General features: G+C 50.1%; 1 protein-coding gene across 2 annotated transcripts in view; it reads right to left on the bottom strand.

The window, feature by feature from the left end:
* Window positions 1–490: 490 nt before the first annotated feature.
* The window catches only part of LOC141107506 (class I histocompatibility antigen, F10 alpha chain-like), a 115,212-nt gene continuing 95,884 nt past the window's right edge, over window positions 491–19,818 (bottom strand). For both annotated transcript variants that reach the window (XM_073598276.1, XM_073598275.1), the window contains exon 6: window positions 491–6,760. In XM_073598276.1, coding sequence (XP_073454377.1) covers window positions 6,736–6,760 — 25 coding nt within the window. In that variant the 3' untranslated portion in view covers window positions 491–6,735. The remainder of the gene's footprint in view (window positions 6,761–19,818) is intronic.

The raw sequence follows: 19,818 nt of genomic DNA, 5'->3' as shown, positions 1-19,818 counted from the left end.
CGGCAAAGGGAGTAAATCCGGGCCTGCATGCACTACTTTTAAAATTGCACTGCAACCGGTTTGCATGGTACTGCGGTACCCCAGACCAGTCATCGTGCTTGTAAGAGGCGGTTAGTAACAGTGGTGGCTGGAGCTCAATATTTTGGCAAACCAATGCCACCCAGCCCCTCCCCACAGGAAATGGATGGCAAGGCAGCAATCCTCCCCCGCGTGGAAGATGGAAGGGAAGGTGGCGATCAGAGGCTGCCTTACCTTAGGAGGCAAATGACAAGGATTCGGGGTAGGGCTGCTGCTCCTCGCTCCAGCTACTCCTCACTCCAGGGCTGTTGCTTCACCTTCCAGCTGAACAGGAAGTGTGTCCTGAGATCCGATTGGCTGGGAGTCCTAAGACTCCCTGACCAATCGGGTCTCAGGACCCGCTTCCTGATTGGCCGGTAGGAGAATCAAGACGACAATAGCGAATATTAATTTGCTATTGTCACACAACTGGGTGGGCTTAGGGAGCGATGCTCTGTGCCCCAAGCCCACCCTTTTTTGATGCCATCTAGAGCCTCAGACTCCAATCACGTGCTTCAAAAAAAAAAAAAACATTGAAATCCATGTGTCCAGTCCCCTGCATGTAGATTAGGGGCCATACGCATGGATTATGGGGCGGCACCCCTGTGCCCCGTATGGACGGCCCGCCACTGGTTAGTAATTGGCTAGAACTGGTGTCCATAGCACAAGTCCCTACCCCCACTCCATTCCTGCTAGAACATTGCCCCTCCTGCTGAGGCCAAACCCTTCAAAATCTTCTGCCCCACTCCATGCCAGAGGCCTCCACACATCATTCCCACCCATTGACCTTTACTGTATATCCCAAGGAAGGTATGTCCACACATATGAGTAGAATTACTGCACTTTACTGATGGAATTCAGGGAATGGCATAACAGCCACATCACATCGACATACATTTCGGAGTTATTTGACAATACACAGTCAATCAGATTTAGTGAATGGCCCTCAGTAGTCACATGTGAAAACATGTGCAGCACTTTTAGCAGCCATCTCCCTCTAACAGTCTTTCGTTCTACCTGTGGTCATTATTACTTATAGGACTCGGCTCTATGTAGTCCCCTCCTCCATAGATACACCTCTTTCGGGACCCTCCATGGAAGCAGCTTAACTCAGGGAACTGTTGGCCTGGCCTAAAAGGCATTTTGCAATCTGCCCTAGACCCCCAACCTCCATAAGAGTCAAAAAGTCTACAGCTGGCTCTCCTGGGAGCAGATCTACTCCTTCCTGGCCTCCTGTCTTGTACAGGGCCTCCATGTGCTGGTTACATTTTTGGTGGTGTAGGGTGTTTGGCTCCCATGCCCCAAGTGTACTCAGACTTCTTGCAACCTGGCTTATAACTGGGCACTGACTCATCCATGACATCATTGCAGGAGAGGTCTACCTAAAAGGGGCCTAGCACCTGATGACACTCTCTGCTGTAACCAGACACTATTCTGTAACAGAGTCATCTAGTGGCATACTTATGTAGCACTTACCCCTGAAGGAGCTGCTGAATTTTGATTTGGGCCTGTACTCTGCTTTTACACCCCCTATAACTTGACTTAGTCCCCTTGACACAGCTGTGGTATAGAGTAACTCTGTGCAATCTTCAGTTCCCCCATAGTTCTCTTGAAGCGCTTCCAAACACTCAGAGGTGGTACAGCTGGCCTTGTCTCTTTTCAGGTTCCGAATTACATCAGAAGCTGGAGCTCGCAGGCTTTCGACCAATCTTTGTCTTTTTACTGTATCAGCTACCTCCCATTCTTCAACTGCCTGGACAGCTTGATCAAACCAACTGTCAAAATCATCCTTTCAAGAGGGGATGGGAACTCTTCCTGAGAAGAATCGTAGCTTACGATAGTCAGCCCCAGAACAGACTGAAATGCTCTTCTGGCATTTGGATACAAAGTCCCCCATGGCTGTTAAGAACTCTGGTCCGATCATGGCTAAAGGTGCCGCGGATGGGACTTCTTCCTTCATGGCCTTAACTTGACTGGTACTTGGCCAACACCTGTGTGGTGTCTGGATTAAACGAAACTCAGTCTGGTCAGCTGACCGCACACTGGATCCTTGCAAACGGTCAGGAATCTCCTTCTTCCATTCCAGTTACACATGGGTGCATGAGGCCTCACGATCAGGTCTGACATCGATCACCCATGTTTTCTTGCTGAAGGACAATGTCTGCACTATCTGACCAATCTTCTCCTCAGTCCAGGCCTCCCCAGGGAATTCAATCACTACACTTGATTCTGGGTTGGCGCCTTCTTCTTCGCACCACTGAATCGCAGCATCAGGGTCCATACTGGTGCCAAGGGGATGGGCTTGCTTGCAGAGTAACAGTATCCTGGATGACGCCCCCACATGTAGCACTTACCCCAAAAGGAGCTGCTGAATTTTGATTTGGGCCTGTACTCTGCTTTCACACCCCCTATAACTTGACTCAGTCCCCTTGACACAGCTGTGGTGTAATGTTAGTGTGCAGCATGAACTTAAAGACAACTTCACAATATAACTACCTTTTACCTCCAGCTCTCCACCTGGTCAGGAATGCAAAGGAAACAACAGCACTCCACACAATAGTACTTAAACAAGAATAAGATTTTACTATATCTGCTTTTGTGATAGTGTTTACAGCAGTTGTACTGTCAGACCAACGTAGTGTGACAGCCAACAGATTTAGTTCACAACAGTACCATACAAATAAAAGTTGTTTAAATTAACCTCTTAGGAATGTGTCTTTGAAATGGGACCAATGGCAGAGTGAACTGACTTCACTATGGGCACTGTCCCACTCTCAGCACGCTCTGTCTATGCGAAAGAACAATTGCAATTTGATAAAGCATAGCACAATTACTAGGGAGCTCCCACTGCTTTATGTCACAATAACCCTGTGAAACAGTAGAATGCAAGGCCTTGTGTTAACAGAGACAGTCCTTCTTTTCTTCTGTCTTCTGCTAGCTATGTGTAGGTTAATTTGTAATCCAGTGATTAACAAAACCCAGGTAAAGCAAAATGATTGTTAAACTATTGTTGTGGTGCGGCAGCACTGTAACTGTCTCCGGTGCAAGTATTTTGGTATAACACAGTGTCAAACTGTAGTGAAATGCAGGCTTGAGGCCTATATTAAACTCCGTCTCTATCCCTCTAAATCTCCTCTGTAGACTACAGGTCCCAGCAGCACCGTGTTTAATATGCAAGTGTGTGAAAGTGCATCAATGAAACTTTGGGCAGCAGCCCTCTCACCACACTGCGTCCACAGTAGATGGATGCCTCTGCTCCACCATATCTCAATTCGTTCGCCACGGCCACGCTGTCACGCTGTTCCATTTCACAGATGACCAGGAGTCCTCGGTTACCTCCTTCAAGGGTCTCTGAATCGATCACACTGCTGCTCCAGCACGCTGTGATGTAAGGCCGGATCAAAGACTGCTCACAGATGACCGGGAGTCCTCGGTTACCTCCTTCAAGGGTCTCTGGAACGATCACACTGCTACACTAGCACACTGATGTAAAGCAGGATCGCTGACTGTTCCGCTCTGCACAGTAGGCCATAACTCTGTGGAACACCTCCTCATAGATCCTTGCAGGCAGGCCATGCATCCATAACAGAGCTATGATGGCCGCTGTGGGCCCTTTTATATCCTACCCAGCATGCAGTTCAGTCCTTGGGTGCTCATGGGAGGTCACTTTGTGGGTAGGCATTGGCATTGTGGGTAGGTCAAGTTAATGTGAAAAGTAAACAACACAGTCACTTCCTATCATCTTCTCACATTCTTCAGAAAGAAAAAATAAAATCAAGTTAATTCACAATTTTAGCCACTAGATGGTGCCAAATACTAAGCTATAACACAACATTAGATTATTGAACAAAAATGTGGTCGCTACACTTACTAACTGCACCTGCCTGCATGCTCAAGGAGAAAGATTAGCAGAGACTGTTCATTATACAAAGAAACTCCTGATGCAATCTGTAGGGATTGTATCCTCTTTTAATAAGAGGAAAAAAGTTGTTGAATGAGCAAAAGTTGTGAAGGGCAACAAGAGAGATGGAGGTCCCTGTAGAGGACGTACAGGCATGATTTGAGCTTAGATGAAAGGAAGTGTAACCTTAGATTGCAAAAAGGGTTCTTTACTGTTATTCCCCGTACACACGATCAGACTTTCCGACAACAAAACCGTGGAATTTTGTTCGAAGGTTGTTGGCTCCAACTTGTCTTGCATACACACGTTCACACAAATGTTAGGCAACAATTACGAACATGGGAACGTGGTGATGTACAAGACATACGACGAGCCAAGAAAAAGGAAGTTCAATAGCCAGTGCGGCTCCTTCTTCTTGATTCTGAGCATGTGTGAACTTTTTGTGTACAGACGATTGGACTTTCCGACAACAAAGTTTTGTTGGTGGAAAATTTGAGAACCTCCTAGCCAACATTTGTTAATGGAAAGTCCAACAACAAATGTTCGATGGAGCGTACACACGGTCTGACTTTCAGCCAACAAGCTCACATCACATCCAACATTTGTTGTCGGAAAATCCGATTGTGTGTACGGGGCATTAGAGTAGCAAAAATGTGGAAGTACCTCCTCCAGGAAGTGATACTAGCTGAGAGTATCAACAACTTGGAAGCAAAATATACAGGGCTATGAGAACTGTTAGAGAATAAAAATCACACACACACAGGTTGAACTGTATAAACCTGTCTTTTTTCAACCCTACAATCTATCTAACTATTAATATTGCACAGATCTGAGAGGAATATACAAAGGGCACCAAGATTCAAGTTATATAACATGGTTTTTGTATTTTGACACTATTTGTTTTTCCCAGATTTCAGATTTATGGCAATCACATTTTCTAAAAATGAATACAGTATTCTTTCTTGTTGCACTTGTCTTCCAATTATTGTTACATACTGTATATATACATATCAATATAATTACATTTATAAAAGTGCAATTTGTTTGCATGCTAATTTCCCTACTAGACATGTACATGATATACACATATAGCCAGGTGCTGGGCTAAAGCAATATGGAGAAGGAAATATTGGGGTTGATGTCCTAAAACTGGAGAGTTCAAAATCTGGTGCAGCTGTGCATGGTAGCCAATCAGCTTCTAACTTCAGTTTTTTCAATTAAGCTTTGACAAAAAATACCTGGAAGCTGATTGGTTTCTATGCAGAGCTGCATCAGATTTTGCATTCTACAGTTTTAGGAAATCAACCCCTTGCCTTTTATAATTCTTTACCTCTACTGAGAAACTAATGCATGCTGCGCCATTCTCCTATGGCCGGCAGGGGGAGAGCTAAAGTCAAGCAAGCCCATAGACTTCTATGCAGAATGCTGAGAATCCTGGGAGTTGTAGTTTGGGATGGAAGGCATATAATGGGACCCATAGACTGGATTACAGATCCCAGGGGACACTGTGCAGTAGCAGGAGTGGAGAGAGTATTTTTGTTAAACTGCCTAGGAAAAGTTATTTCTCTTGGCGCTGAGGAGAGAGGGACAGCAGAGCGCCTCTATTAAGGTATTCACCTGCCTGTGGGGATGCAAGCCTGAGCCCGAGAGTGAGGACACCCGGGGCAGCACAGCACCACCCACATTGCAGATCCTGCATAGTGCCACAGAGAGGCTGGAGTGTCCACTCAATCCCTGCTTTCCACTACTGATCACTGAAGGCTTTCAGGGATAGACTGAGGGGGCCATCTTCTACAGTGAGCATACACAGCAGCATCCTGGGAACTTATGAGATGGCTATTCACCCATTTTTTATACTTCTGGCAGAGACTGAGCCACTGAGAGTAGGACACCAAGTGTACCCAATCCATATCACATGTATACTGCACTCTATACCGTATTTATTTGCAACCTAGACTCCCCCTATACCAACCCCATACCACATTTTACCTAACCTTTACTGTATCTGAAGCTCATCTACATTACACCTTTGCAGAGACTATACCATACCTATACTGCTTGCAGGATAACTGGGACTGTCATTAAGTGCAAAGATGCTCTTAAAGGACGGCAGAAGAACAACTCAAAGGACTGACCCTCCTGTAATAATTTTACTGCAAGCTCTCCTTTTGTTCCCCTGCCCCTTTGGCTACAATTATCTTTTTCTTTTAGACAGTACATACCCAGTGGGTCTAAAACTAGTAAATGTGCTCTGGTGGTATAGTTCCAACAGATTAAACTTTACTACTGCTCACTGTTGCACTTTAGGTGGCCTTGCTACTGTTTATGCTGATCTGGATGCCAAATGTCATCTTATGCCTAGTCCTTATTGTTAATCACGTTATATGCTAAATTGTGCTATTACCATTGTTAAACCATTTTATGCTTGCCTAGTTACCAACCATATTGGGTGACAATATATTAGGTTTGCCTTTACTACCTAGTTTGGTGCCTGTTTTCTTTGATATAGCACTACTATTGGATACTAAGTATTGCTTTCAGTAATTCCCTGTGATATTGTATATTTTGACAATCAACTCGGTGTGTCAGAGGAACTGAGGTTCTTGAGAAGGTCGAGGCAAAGAACAGAGGACCCATCTTATCCAGTGGCTCCTACTGGAGTAGTGTAACACACATATGATCATAAAAAGGTAATTATTGCAGAAGGTTAGAACAAGAGATATGCAAAGTTTCAAGCTGTATATGAAGCGATAAAATAAGGAAGAGTTTTTCATTCTTCAGACTTCTCCCATGTTCTGCAACCTAAAAAAATATATAGATTTAGATTATTTTTTAGCTCAAATTATGCGCTTTGTCACATGTAAGATTCATTAATCATAATTACAAAACAATGTAAAGTTTAGGTACTAAAGTTTCATATTATAACCAGTAGAGATCCAGAGATGACAAATCCCTATTCTCTCATTGATATTTAACTCTAGAGATATATAAAGTACATGCACAAATTTTAAAATTGTTCCTGATTTGGCCTGATTTGAAATCAGCTGGGGTCCCAGCATATATGGGATTTAAAGTTCATCTAAACCTAGGGTAATATGTTTGAAATTACCAGTCCTAACATGAGCCATTTTTTGATTGTTTGAGATATGTGGGGAAAGTTAACCACTTCAATACAGGGCTTTTATACACCCTTCCTTCCCAGACCAATTTTTAGCTTTCAGTGCTCTCACACTTTGAATGACAATTACTCAGTCATGCTACACTGTACCCAAATCAAATTTTTATAATTTTTTTCTCACAAACATAGCTTTCTTTTGGTGGTATTTAATCACCGCTGTTTTATAAATTTTTTTGCAATATAAGTGAAAAAAGAGAGAAATTTAAAAAAAAAACACTTTTTTTTAGTTTCTATTGTAAAATTTTGTAAATAAGTAAATAAGTAATTTTTCTTCATAAATTTGGGCCAAAATGTATACTGCTACATATCTTTAGTAAAAATAACCCAAATTAGTGTATATTATTTGGTCTCTGTGAAAGTTATAGAGTCTACAAGCTATGGTGCAAATCATTGAAAAATGATCACACCTGATCACACCTTATGTACTGAAGGCCTATCTCATTTCTTGAGGCCCTAACAAGCCAGGAAAGTACAAATACCCCCCAAATTACCCCTTTTTGGAAAGCAGACATTCCAAGGTATTTAGTAAGAGGCATGGTGTGTTTTTTGAAGTTGTAATTTTTTCCCACAATTCTTGGAAATTTTTTTTTTTTTGCACAAAATTGTCATAATAACAAGTTATTTCTCTCACACAGCACATGCATACTTGCAATGACACCCCAAAATACATTCTACTACTCCTCTTGAGTATAGTGATACCACATGTGTGAGACTTTTACACAGCCTGGCCACATACAGAGGTCTAACATCCAACTAGCACCGTCAGGTGTTTTACGAGCATAAATTGCACATCTCATTCGATGACATCCTATCACACTTTTGAAGGCCCTGGAGCACCAGGTCAATGGAAACGCCCACAAAATGACCCCATTTTTGAAAGCTAACACCCAAAATTATAATCTATGAGGCATAATGAGTCTTTTGAATGGTTCATTTTTTTCCAGTAGTTTTTGGAATATGTGGGAAAAAAATGAAAACGCATTTTTTAATACAAAGTTGTCCATTTATAAGATATTTCCAACACATAGCATGTACATAGCAAAACTGACACCCAAAATACATTCTGCTACTCCTCCTGAGTATGGCGATACCACATGTGTGAGACTTTTACACAGCCTGGCCACATACAGAGGCCCAACATTGAAGTAGCACCGTCAGGCGTTCTACATGCATAAATTACACATCTTATTTCTCAACCACCTATTACAGTTTTGAAGACCCTGGAGCACCAGGACAATGGAAACGCCCACAAAATGACCCCATTTTGGAAAGCTAACACCCCAATGTATAATCTATGAGGCATAATGAGTCTTTTGAACAGTTCATTTTTTTCCAGAACTTTTTGGAAACTGTGGAAAAAAAATGAAAACGCATTTTTTTTTACACAAAGTTGTCCATTCATAAGATATTTCCAACACATAGCATGTACATAGCGAAAATGACAACCTAAAATACATTCTGCTACTCCTCCTGAGTATGGCGATACCAAATGTGTGAGACTTTTACACAGCCTGGCCACATACAGAGGCCCAACATTGAAATAGCAGCTTCAGGCATTCTGGGAGCATAAATTACACATCTCATTTCTCAACCACCTATTACAATTTTGAAGGCCCTGGAGCACCAGGACAATGGAAACGCCCACAAAATGACCCCATTTTGGAAAGCTAACACCCCAACGTATAATCTATGAGGCATAATTAGTCTTTTGAATGGTTCATTTTTTTCCCGAAGTTTTTGGAATTTGTGGAAAAAAAATGAAAACGCATTTTTTTTTTATACAAAGTTGTCCATTTAAAGGATATTACCAACACATAGCATGCACATACCAAAACTGACACCCCAAAATACATTCTGCTACTCCTTCCGAGTTTGGCAATACCACATGTGTGAGACTTTTACACAGCCTGGCCACATACAGAGGCCCAACATCCAAGTAGCACCGTCAAGCGTTCTACAAGCATAAATTACACATCTCATTTCTCAACCACCTATTACAATTTTGAAGGCCCTGGAGCACCAGGATGATGGAAATGCCCACAAAAATAACCCCATTTTGGAAAGCTAACATCCCAACGTATAATCTATGAGGCATAATTAGTCTTTTGAATGGTTCATTTTTTTCCCGAAGTTTTTGGAATATGTGGAAAAAAAATGAAAACGCATTTTTTTATACAAAGTTGTCCATTTATAAGATATACAGAGGCCCAACATCCAAGTAGCACTGTCAGTTGTTCTAGGAGCATACATTACACACGAATTCCTGCCAACCTATCACATTGTTGATTACCTGCAGTTTTAGTAGTGCAGTGGTCCACAGAGAAGAGCATCGGTCCAGGCAGAAGGCAGGAACGTGGACAGCGACAGCAAAACAGGCAGCAGGCAGGAATAGTCAGTACAGGTAGAGATGTCAGCACAGCCAAAGCATTAGTCCAGATAGCAGGCAGGGATGTGGTAAGCAGCAGCAAAATGATCAAAGGATCATCCATGCAGCAGGCAGGAATACTGTCCATAGTTAGTACATGCAGCAGGCAGAGTTATGGTCAGCACAGCCAGAGTATTTGTCCAGGGAGCAGGCAGTACCATCAAGCTTAGGGCATCGGTCAGGAAAGAATGGGGACAGGGGTAGAGGCTTCTCCCACCCAAATCGCTTTGAAGCCTCCAGGCAACCAGACCCTGTTCTGGGAACACAAAAACCAAAAACTGGTTTTCTAAACTCCGAACACTATTCTGGAGCCACTCACTTATGTGAGACCCCTGTGTAGCAGGGTGAAAGATCAATCCAAGGGGCAGGCAAGTGGCAGAACTATAGGGGTCGCTGCAGTCGCACTTGCGACTGGGCCCTGTCATTCTGCCGCTGTGGGGGGGCCAAGACCCGGCATCTCCCCCTGCACCTTTGGCTTGCCGCTTGGAATGCAGTGGGGGGAGGTGGGAGGCAGCTATTGTTCCTGTGGGCGGTGGGATCTCCCTGCAGCTTGTAGTTCTTCCCCAGTGTCAGTGTATACAGTGGAGAGAAGAAGGCAGGGGCCTCTGACCCGGGCAGGTATCAGTTTCACTTTCAGTGAGTCGCTCTGCTTGTGCTGCTCATACATGCCCAGGTCAGAGGCCCCTCCCCTCTCCACTGTATACACTCAGGAGAAGAACTACAAGCCTCATGGAGATTCCCTGCCTGTGGACACCATAGAGCTGCTGATCGCCGCCTCCCACCTCCACCAGCCAGGTACATGGGGAACATCTTGAAGGAGGGGGTCAGCAGTCTAGGGACCCTGATGTAAGGGGGGGCTCTCTGAGGGCCCTGATGTATAGGGGGCTCTCTGGGGACCCTGATGTATGGGGGGGCTTTCTGGGGACCCTGATGTATGGGGGGGCTCTCTGGGGACCCTGATGTATGGGGGGGCTCTCTGGGGACCCTGATGTATGGGGGGGCTCTCTGGGGACCTGATGTAAGAAGGGGCTCTCTGGGGACCCTGACGTAAGGGGAGGTTGTCTGGGGACCCTGATGTAAGAGGGGCTCTCTGGGGACCCTGATGTATGGGGAGGTTGTCTGGGGACCCTGATGTAAGGAGGGGCTCTCTGGGGACCCTGATGTAAGAGGGGCTCTCTGGGGACCCTGATGTATGGGGGGCTCTCTGGGGGGGACCCTGATGTATGGGGGGCTCTCTGAGGACCCTGATGTATGGGGGGCTCTCTGGGGACCCTGATGTATGGGGGGCTCTCTGGGGACCCTGATGTAAAGAGGGGGCTCTCTGGGGACCCTGATGTAAAGAGGGGGCTCTCTGGGGACCCTGAATTAAGAAGGGGCTCTCTGGGGACCCTGACATAAGGGGAGGTTGTCTGGGGACCCTGACGTAAGGAGGGGGCTCTCTGGGTACACTGATGTAAGGGGAGGCTCTCTGGGGACCCTGATGTATGGGGGGGCTCTCTGGGGACCCTGACGTAAAGAGGGGCTCTCTGGGGACCCTGATGTAAGGAGGGGCTCTCTGGGGACCCTGACATAAGGAGGGGCTCTCTGGGGACCCTGACATAAGGAGGGGCTCCCTGGGGACCCTGATGTATGGGGGGCTCTCTGGGGACCCTGATGTAAGGAGGGAGGCTCTCTGGGGACCCTCATGTATGGGGGGGCTCCCTGGGGACCCTGATGTATGGGGGGCTCTCTGGGGACCCTGATGTATGTGGGGGCTCTCTGGGGACCCTGATGTAAGAAGGGGCTCTCTGGGGACCCTGATGTAAGGGGAGGTTATCTGGGGACCCTGATGTAAGGAGGGGCTCTCTGGGGACCCTGATGTAAGAGGGGCTCTCTGGAGACCCTGATGTTTGGGGGCTCTCTGGGGACCCTGATGTATGGGGGGGCTCTCTGGGGACCCTGATGTAAAGAAGGGGCTCTCTGAGGACCCTGATGTAAGGGGAGGCTCTCTGGGGACCCTGATGTATGGGGGGCCTTCTGGGAACCCTGATGTATGGGGGGGCTCTCTGGGGACCCTGATGTATGGGGGGCCTTCTGGGAACCCTGATGTAAGAAGGGGCTCTCTGGAGACCCTGATGTAAGGGGAGGTTGTCTGGGGACCCTGATGTGAAGAGGGGGCTCTCTGGGGACCCTGATGTATGGGGGGCTCTCTGGGGACCCTGATGTAAAGAGGGGGCTCTCTGGGGACCCTGATGTAAGGGGAGGCTCTCTGGGGACCCTGATGTATGGGGGGCTCTCTGGGGACCCTGATGTGAAGAGGGGGCTCTCTGGGGACCCTGATGTAAGGGGAGGCTCTCTGGGGACCCTGACGTAAGGATGGGCTCTCTGGGGACCCTGACATAAGGAGGGGCTCTCTGGGGACCCTGACGTAAGGAGGGGCTCTCTGGGTACTCTGATGTATGGGGGGCGCTCTCTGGGGACCCTGATGTATGGGGGGGCTCTCTGGGGACCCTGATGTAAAGAGGGGGCTCTCTGGAGACCCTGACGTAAGGGGAGGTTGTCTGGGGACCCTGATGTAAAGAGGGGGCTCTCTGGGGACCCTGATGTATGGGGGCTCTCTGGGGACCCTGATGTAAAGAGGGGGCTCTCTGGAGACCCTGATGTAAGGGGAGGCTCTCTGGGGACCCTGTTGTATGGGGGGGCTCTCTGGGGACCCTGATGTATGGGGGGCTCTCTGGGGACCCTGATGTAAAGAGGGGGCTCTCTGGGAACCCTGATGTAAGGGGAGGCTCTCTGGGGACCCTGACGTAAGGATGGGCTCTCTGGGGACCCTGACGTAAGGAGGGGCTCTCTGGAGACCCTGACGTAAGGAGGGGCTCTCTGGGTACCCTGATGTATGGGGGGGTGCTCTCTGGGGACCCTGATGTACGGGGGGGCTCTCTGGGGACCCTGATGTATGGGGGGCTCTCTGGGGACCCTGATGTATGGAGGGGCTCTCTGGGGACCCTGATGTAAGAAGGGGCTCTCTGGGGACCCTGACGTGAGGGGAGGTTGTCTGGGGACCCTGATGTAAGGAGGGGCTCTATGGGGACCCTGATGTAAGAGGGGCTCTCTGGGGACCCTGATGTATTGGGGGGGCTCTCTGGGGACCCTGATGTATGGGGGGGCACTCTGGGGACCCTGATGTATGGGGAGGCTCTCTGGGGACCCTGATGTAAAGAGGGGGCTCTCTGGGGACCCTGATGTAAGGGGAGGCTCTCTGGGGACCCTGATGTATGGGGGGGCTCTCTGGGGACCCTGATGTATGGGGGGCTCTCTGGGGACCCTGATGTAAAGAGGGGGCTCTCTGGGGACCCTGATGTAAGAAGGGGCTCTCTGGGGACCCTGACGTAAGGGGAGGTTGTCTGGGGACCCTGACATAAGGAGGGGGCTCTCTGGGTACCCTGATGTAAGGGGAGGCTCTCTGGGGACCCTGATGTATGGGGGGGCTCTCTGGGGACCCTGACGTAAGGAGGGGCTCTCTGGGGACCCTGATGTAAGGAGGGGCTCTCTGGGTACCCAGATGTATGGGGGGTCTCTGGGGACCCTGAGGTATGTGGGGGGCTCTCTGGCGACCCTGATGTATGGGGGGCTTTCTGGGGACCCTGATGTAAGGAGGGGGGCTCTCTGGGGACCCTCATGTATGGGGGGCTCCCTGGGGACCCTGATGTATGGGGGGCTCTCTGGGGACCCTGATGTATGGGGGGGCTCTCTGGTTACCCTGATGTAAGAAGGGGCTCTCTGGGGACCCTGATGTAAGGGGAGGTTGTCTGGGACCCTGATGTAAGGAGGGGCTCTCTGGGGACCCTGATGTAAGAAGGGCTCTCTGGGGACCCTGAAGTATGGGGGGCTCTCTGGGGACCTTGATGTATGGGGGGGCCCTCTGGGGACCCTGATGTATGGGAGGCTCTCTGGGGACCCTGATGTAAAGAGTGGGCTCTCTGGGGACCCTAATGTAAAGAGGGGGCTCTCTGGGGACCCTGATGTAAGAAGGGGCTCTCTGGGGACCCTGACATAAGGGGAGGTTGTCTGGGGACCCTGATGTAAAGAGGGGGCTCTCTGGGGACCCTTATGTATGGGGGGCTCTCTGGGGACCCTGATGTAAAGAGGGGGCTCTCTGGGGACCCTGATGTAAGGGGAGGCTCTCTGGGGACCCTGATGTATGGGGGGGCTCTCTGGGGACCCTGATTTAGGGGGGGCTCTCTGGGGACCCTGACGTAAGGAGGGGCTCTCTGGGTACCCTGATGTATGGGGGGCTCTCTGGGGACCCTGATGTATGGGGGGGGCTCTCTGGGGACCCTGATGTAAGGGGGGGCTCTCTAGGGACCCTGATGTATGGGGGGGCTCTCTGGGGACCCTGATGTAAGAAGGGGCTCTCTGGGGACCCTGACGTAAGGGGAGGTTGTCTGGGGACCCTGATGTAAGGAGGGGCTCTCTGGGGACCCTGATGTAAGAGGGGCTCTCTGGGGACCCTGATGTATGGGGGGCTCTCTGGGGACCCTGATGTATGGGGGGGCTCTCTGGGGACCCTGATGTAAAGAGGGGGCTCTCTGGGGACCCTGATATAAGGAGAGGGTCTCTGGGGATGCTGATGTATGGGGGGCTCTCTGGGGACCCTGATGTATGGGGGGGCTCTCTGGGGACCCTGATGTAAAGAGGGGGCTCTCTGGGGACCCTGATGTAAGAAGGGCCTCTCTGGGGACCCTGACGTAAGGGGAGGTTGTCTGGGGACCCTGACATAATGAGGGGGCTCTCTGGGTACCCTGATGTAAGGGGAGGCTCTCTGGGGACCCTGATGTATGGGGGGCTCTCTGGGGACCCTGACGTAAGGAGGGGCTCTCTAGGGACCCGGACATAAGGAGGGGCTCTCTGGGGACCCTGACGTAAGGAGGGGCTCCTTGGGGACCCTGACATAAGGAGGGGCTCTCTGGGTACCCTGATGTATGGGGGGCTCTCTGGGGACCTTGATGTATGGGGGGCTCTCTGGGGACCCTGATGTATGGGGGGCTCCCTGGGGACCCTGATGTATGGGGGGGCTCTCTGGGGACCCTGATGTATGGGGGGGCTCTCTGGGGACCCTGATGTATGGGGGGCTCTCTGGGGACCCTGATATCTGGGGGGGCTCTCTGGGGACCCTGATGTAAGAAGGGGCTCTCTGGGGTCCCTGACGTAAGGGGAGGTTGTCTGGGGACCCTGATGTAAGGAGGGGCTCTCCTGGGACCCTGATGTAAGAGGGGCTCTCTGGGGACCCTGATGTATGGGGGGGCTCTCTGGGGACCCTGATGTAAAGAGGGGGCTCTCTGAGGACCCTGATGTAAGGGGAGGCTCTCGGGGGACCCTGATGTATGGGGGGGCCCTCTGGGGACCCTGATGTATGGGGGGCTCTCTGGGGACCCTGATGTATGGTGGGCTCTCTGGGGACCCTGATGTAAAGAGGGGGCTCTCTGGGGACCCTGATGTAAAGAGGGGTCTCTCTGGGGACTCTGATGTAAAGAGGGGGCTCTCTGGGGACCCTGATGTAAGGGGAGGTTGTCTGGGGACCCTGATGTAAAGAGGGGGCTCTCTGGGGACCCTGATGTATGGGGGGCTCTCTGGGGACCCTGATGTAAAGAGGGGGCTCTCTGGGGATCCTGATGTAAGGGGAGGCTCTCTGGGGACAGTGATGTAAGAGGGGGCTCTCTAGGGACCCTGATGTAAAGAGGGGGCACTCTGGGGACCCTGATGTAAGAGGGGCTCTCTGGGGACCCTGATGTATGGGGGACTCTCTGGGGACCCTGATGTAAAGAGGGGCTCTCTGAGGACCCTGATGTAAGGGGAGGCTCTCTGGGGACCCTGATGTATGGGGGGGCCCTCTGGGGACCCTGATGTATGGGGGGGCTCTCTGGGGACCCTGATGTATGGGGGGCTCTCTGGGGACCCTGATGTATGGTGAGCTCTCTGGGGACCCTGATGTAAGGAGGGGGCTCTCTGGGGACCCTGATGTAAGGAGGGGGCTCTCTGGGGACCCTGATGTAAGGGGGCTCTCTGGGGACCCTGATGTATGGGGGGCTCTCTGGGGACCCTGATGTAAGGGGAGGCTCTCTTGGGACCCTGATGTAAAGTGGGGGCTCTCTGGGTACCCTGATGTAAGGGGAGGCTCTCTGGGGACCCTGATGTATGGGGGGGCTCTCTGGGGACCCTGATGTATGGGGGGCTCTCTGGGGACCCTGATGTAAAGAGGGGGCTCTCTGGGGACCCTGATGTAAGGGGAGGCTCTCTGGGGACCCTGACGTAAGGAGGGGCTCTCTGGGTACCCTGATGTATGGGGGGGCTCTCTGGGTACACTGATGTATGGGGGGCTCTCTGGGGACCCTGGTGTATGGGGGGGGCTCTCTGGGGACCCTGGTGTATGGGGGGGCTCTCTGGGGACCCTGATGTATGGGGGGCTCTCTGGGGACCCTGATGTAAGGAGGGGGCTCTCTGGGGACCCTGATGTAAGGGGAGGCTCTCTGGGGACCCTGATGTAAGGGGAAGCTCTCTGGGGACCCTGATGTAAGGAGGGGCTCTCTGGGGACCCTGATGTAAGAGGGGGCTCTCTGGGGACCCTGATGTAAGGAGGGGGCTCTCTGGGGACCCTGATGTATGGGGGGCTCTCTGGGGACCCTGATGTAAAGAGGGGGCTCTTTGGGGACCCTGATGTAAGGGGAGGCTCTCTGGGGACCCTGACATAAGGAGGGGCTCTCTGGGGACCCTGAGTAAGGAGGGGCTCTCTGGGTACCCTGATGTATGGGGGGGGCTCTCTGGGGACCCTGATGTATGGGGGGGCTCTCTGGGGACCCTGATGTAAGGAGGGAGGCTCTCTGGAGACCCTGATGTATGGGGGGGCTCCCTGGGGACCCTGATGTATGGGGGGGCTCTCTGGGGACCATGATGTATGAGGGGGCTCTCTGGGGACCCTGATGTATGGGGGAGGCTCTCCGGGGACCCTGATGTAAGAAGAGGCTCTCTGGGGACCCTGACGTAAGGGGAGGTTGTCTGGGGACCCTGATGTAAAGAGGGGCTCTCTGGGGACCCTCATGTATGGGGGCTTTCTGGGGACCCTGATGTATGGGGGGCTCTCTGGGGACCCTGATGTATGGGGGGGCTCTCCTGGGACCCTGATGTAAAGAGGGGGCTCTCTGGGGACCCTGATGTAAGGGGAGGCACTCTGGGGACCCTGATGTATGGGGGTGCTCTCTGGGGACCCTGATGTATGGGGGGGCTCTCTGGGGACCCTGATGTAAGGAGGGGGCTCTCTGGGGACCCTGATGTAAGGAGGGGGCTCTCTGGGGACCCTGATGTAAGGGGAGGCTCTCTGGGGACCCTGATGTAAGGAGGGGCTCTCTGGGGACCTTGAAGTTAAGGGGAGCTCTCTGGGGACCCTGATGTAGGGGGTTCTCTGGGGACCCTGATGTAAGGGGGGTTCTCTGAGGACTGTGATGTAAGTGGAGGATCTCTGGGGACCATAATATAGGGGTAGGCTCTCTAAGGACCCTGATGTAAGGGGAGGCTCTCTGGGGACCCTGATGTAAGGGGGGGCTCTCTGGGGGCCCTGATGTAAGGAGGGGCTCCCTGGGAACCCTGATGTAAGTGGGGATCTCTGGGTACCCTGATGTAAGGGGGGATCCCTGGGGACCCTTATGTAAGGAGGGAGGCTCTCTGGGGACCCTAATATAGGGAGAGGCTCTCTGGGGAACCTGATGTAGGTGGTGAATCCCTGGGGACCCTAATGTAAGTGGGGGATCCGCATTCAGATATGTAACTCTCTCTCTCTCTCTCTCTCTCTCTCTCTCTCTCTATATATATATATATATATATATATATTATATATTATATATATATATATATATATATATATATATATATATATATATATATATATATATATATATATATATATATACACGTATATATTATATATATGTGTATGCCCACCAAAGTGTATGACTTTCCTTACTTAGCTGCTATGGGCTCTAGCCCGAGATCTTTTGTAGACCTAGCAACGCCACTGGTGGGGTCCCTTCATGGTTTCTTGCACCGGGGCCCAACAGGCCGAGGTCAGTGCAGATAAAAGGCAGAAATAGACGGTAGGCAGAGGTATAGTCGATACAGTCCAGGGTCAGTTCACGTGAAAGGCAAAAACATGGTGGAAAAACAATGCAGACGGTAGGCAGAAGCATAGTCGAGAAACAGGCCAGGGTCGATTCACATGGAAGGCAATGATATGGTTGATTGAGGAAGGGAAATATTCAGGACAGAAATTGAAAACGGGAAATTGGCAGTATTAGAAATATGGACTAATAATTTTCCAGAGTGTGATATAGGCCAGGTTGGGAGGGACAGTCGGGACAAAGGAAGCTGGTATCTTTCCTAATTCCTCTTTTGGTGCACACCCGACATTTTTTTTGGCGTCGTCTTCCAGATCCTGTTGGTGGAATATGGTCCGGGAAATAGCGCTCATGTAGTCTGCTGACAGAATCGGAGCGAATGCTTTCTGGGCGGGATACTTGCTGATAAATCAGGGCAGTGACAATGTCTTCAATAAACTTTATGAAGGTGGTGGGTGTTTCTGTTGATTATTGGTAGATGATGAAAGAATTTAAAAGGGCCAAATGAAAAAAGTAAATTGCGACTTTTTTGTACCAGAAGAGGGATTTTCTTGTTGAAAGATAGGGCTGCAACAATTCATCATTTAAATCCACCCCCTATGTATTTATTATACTCAGTGATACAGGAAGGCTTGCGAACGGTACCACATCTTCTGTGAAGTTCCACCAAGGTGTCATCGTGGATGGTGGACATGATGTACACATTTTTCCTATCCCTCCACTTCACAGCCAACACTTCTACGTTCCTCAAGCTTGTCGATTCCCCCCTTTGAATGGTTGTGGTGACAAGACGCTGTGGGAAGCCCTTTCGGTTTTTTCTTGTTGTACCACAGGCCAAAGTTTGTTTTAGATATAGGTGGCGGAGAAGGGGCAAACTAGTATAATAGTTGTCCATGTAAATATGGTACCCCTTTTGGAGGAGTGGGAATGCCAACTCCCAAACAATTTTTCCACTTATTCCCATGTACGAGGGACACTCAGGGGGCTAGAGCTGGGAATCTTTGCCTTCGTACACGCGGAATGAGTGCACATAACCAGTGGCGCTTTCACAAAGCTTGTTAAGCTTCAAGCCGTACCTCGCCCTCTTACTGGGGATATATTGATTGATTCCCAGCTGGCCTGTGAAATGCACCAGGGATTTGTCCACAGATATATTTTTGTCACGGACATAAACGTCGGCAAACCTCTGGGAAAAAAAATTAATTAGGGGGCGAACTTTATATAGTTTGTCAAAGTTTGGGTGATTTCGGGGAGGGGCACTGTGAGTTGTGACTGAAATGCAAGAAGCGCATTATGATTTCGTATCAGGACCTGGACATGGCCGATGAAAAAATTGGCATATGGTGGATGGGTTTGGTCGACCAATACTTATGCATTTCATTTTTTTTGTAAGCCCCATGTTGAGGGTTAGGCCTTAAAAACAATTTTAGCTCCACTACTGTTAGGGGTCTCCATTCAACAGGGTGGGCATAGCTGGAGCTGGGGTTGGTTGCAATGAATTGTTGGGCAAAGAGATTAGTTTGGTCCACGATGTCTTGAATCAATTCGTTAGGGAAAAATAAATTTAAAAAATCCATTTGGGAAAAACCTGAACACCTGGCTGTGCTGTAAAAGGGGGATCGTGGCTGACCCTGTGGTAGAAGGCAGCCACAATGGGTTTGCCAAGGCATCTGGAAGCTGGGTTTGGGCCCTAATTCTTTGGCGTGCACTTGTGCTAGGCCTTTCCTCCTGGGGTCTACCGCCGCTAGCACTGCTGGTAACTGCCTGGTGTTAAGACCGTCATCTTTTTGGACGGACTGCTTCCTCCTCTGATTCAGATCCTGATATGCTGCCTTCGGGGGGCTCATATTCCGAACCAGAACCAGAATCTGAATCAGAACTGAGCGGTGAGAGCTCCCCGTTGCTCTCATCGGTCAAACTGAGTATTTGGTATGCCTCTCCTGGGGTGTACACCTTTCTGGATATAGTGGCTGACTGGCTGTATGTACTCTGGTGGCAGGTACTCTGGTGGCAGGTGGTGAGGTGGCGGGTACTCTGGTGGCAGGTGGTGAGGTGGCAGGTACTCTGGTGGCAGGTGGTGAGGTGGCAGGTACTCTAGTGGCAGGTACTCTGT

Source organism: Aquarana catesbeiana, linkage group LG09 (genome assembly GCF_042186555.1).
Source record: "Aquarana catesbeiana isolate 2022-GZ linkage group LG09, ASM4218655v1, whole genome shotgun sequence".
NCBI lineage: Eukaryota > Metazoa > Chordata > Amphibia > Anura > Ranidae > Aquarana > Aquarana catesbeiana.
The sequence above is the reverse complement of the archived record's forward strand: the minus strand, read 5'-3'. Positions and strand labels throughout refer to the sequence as shown.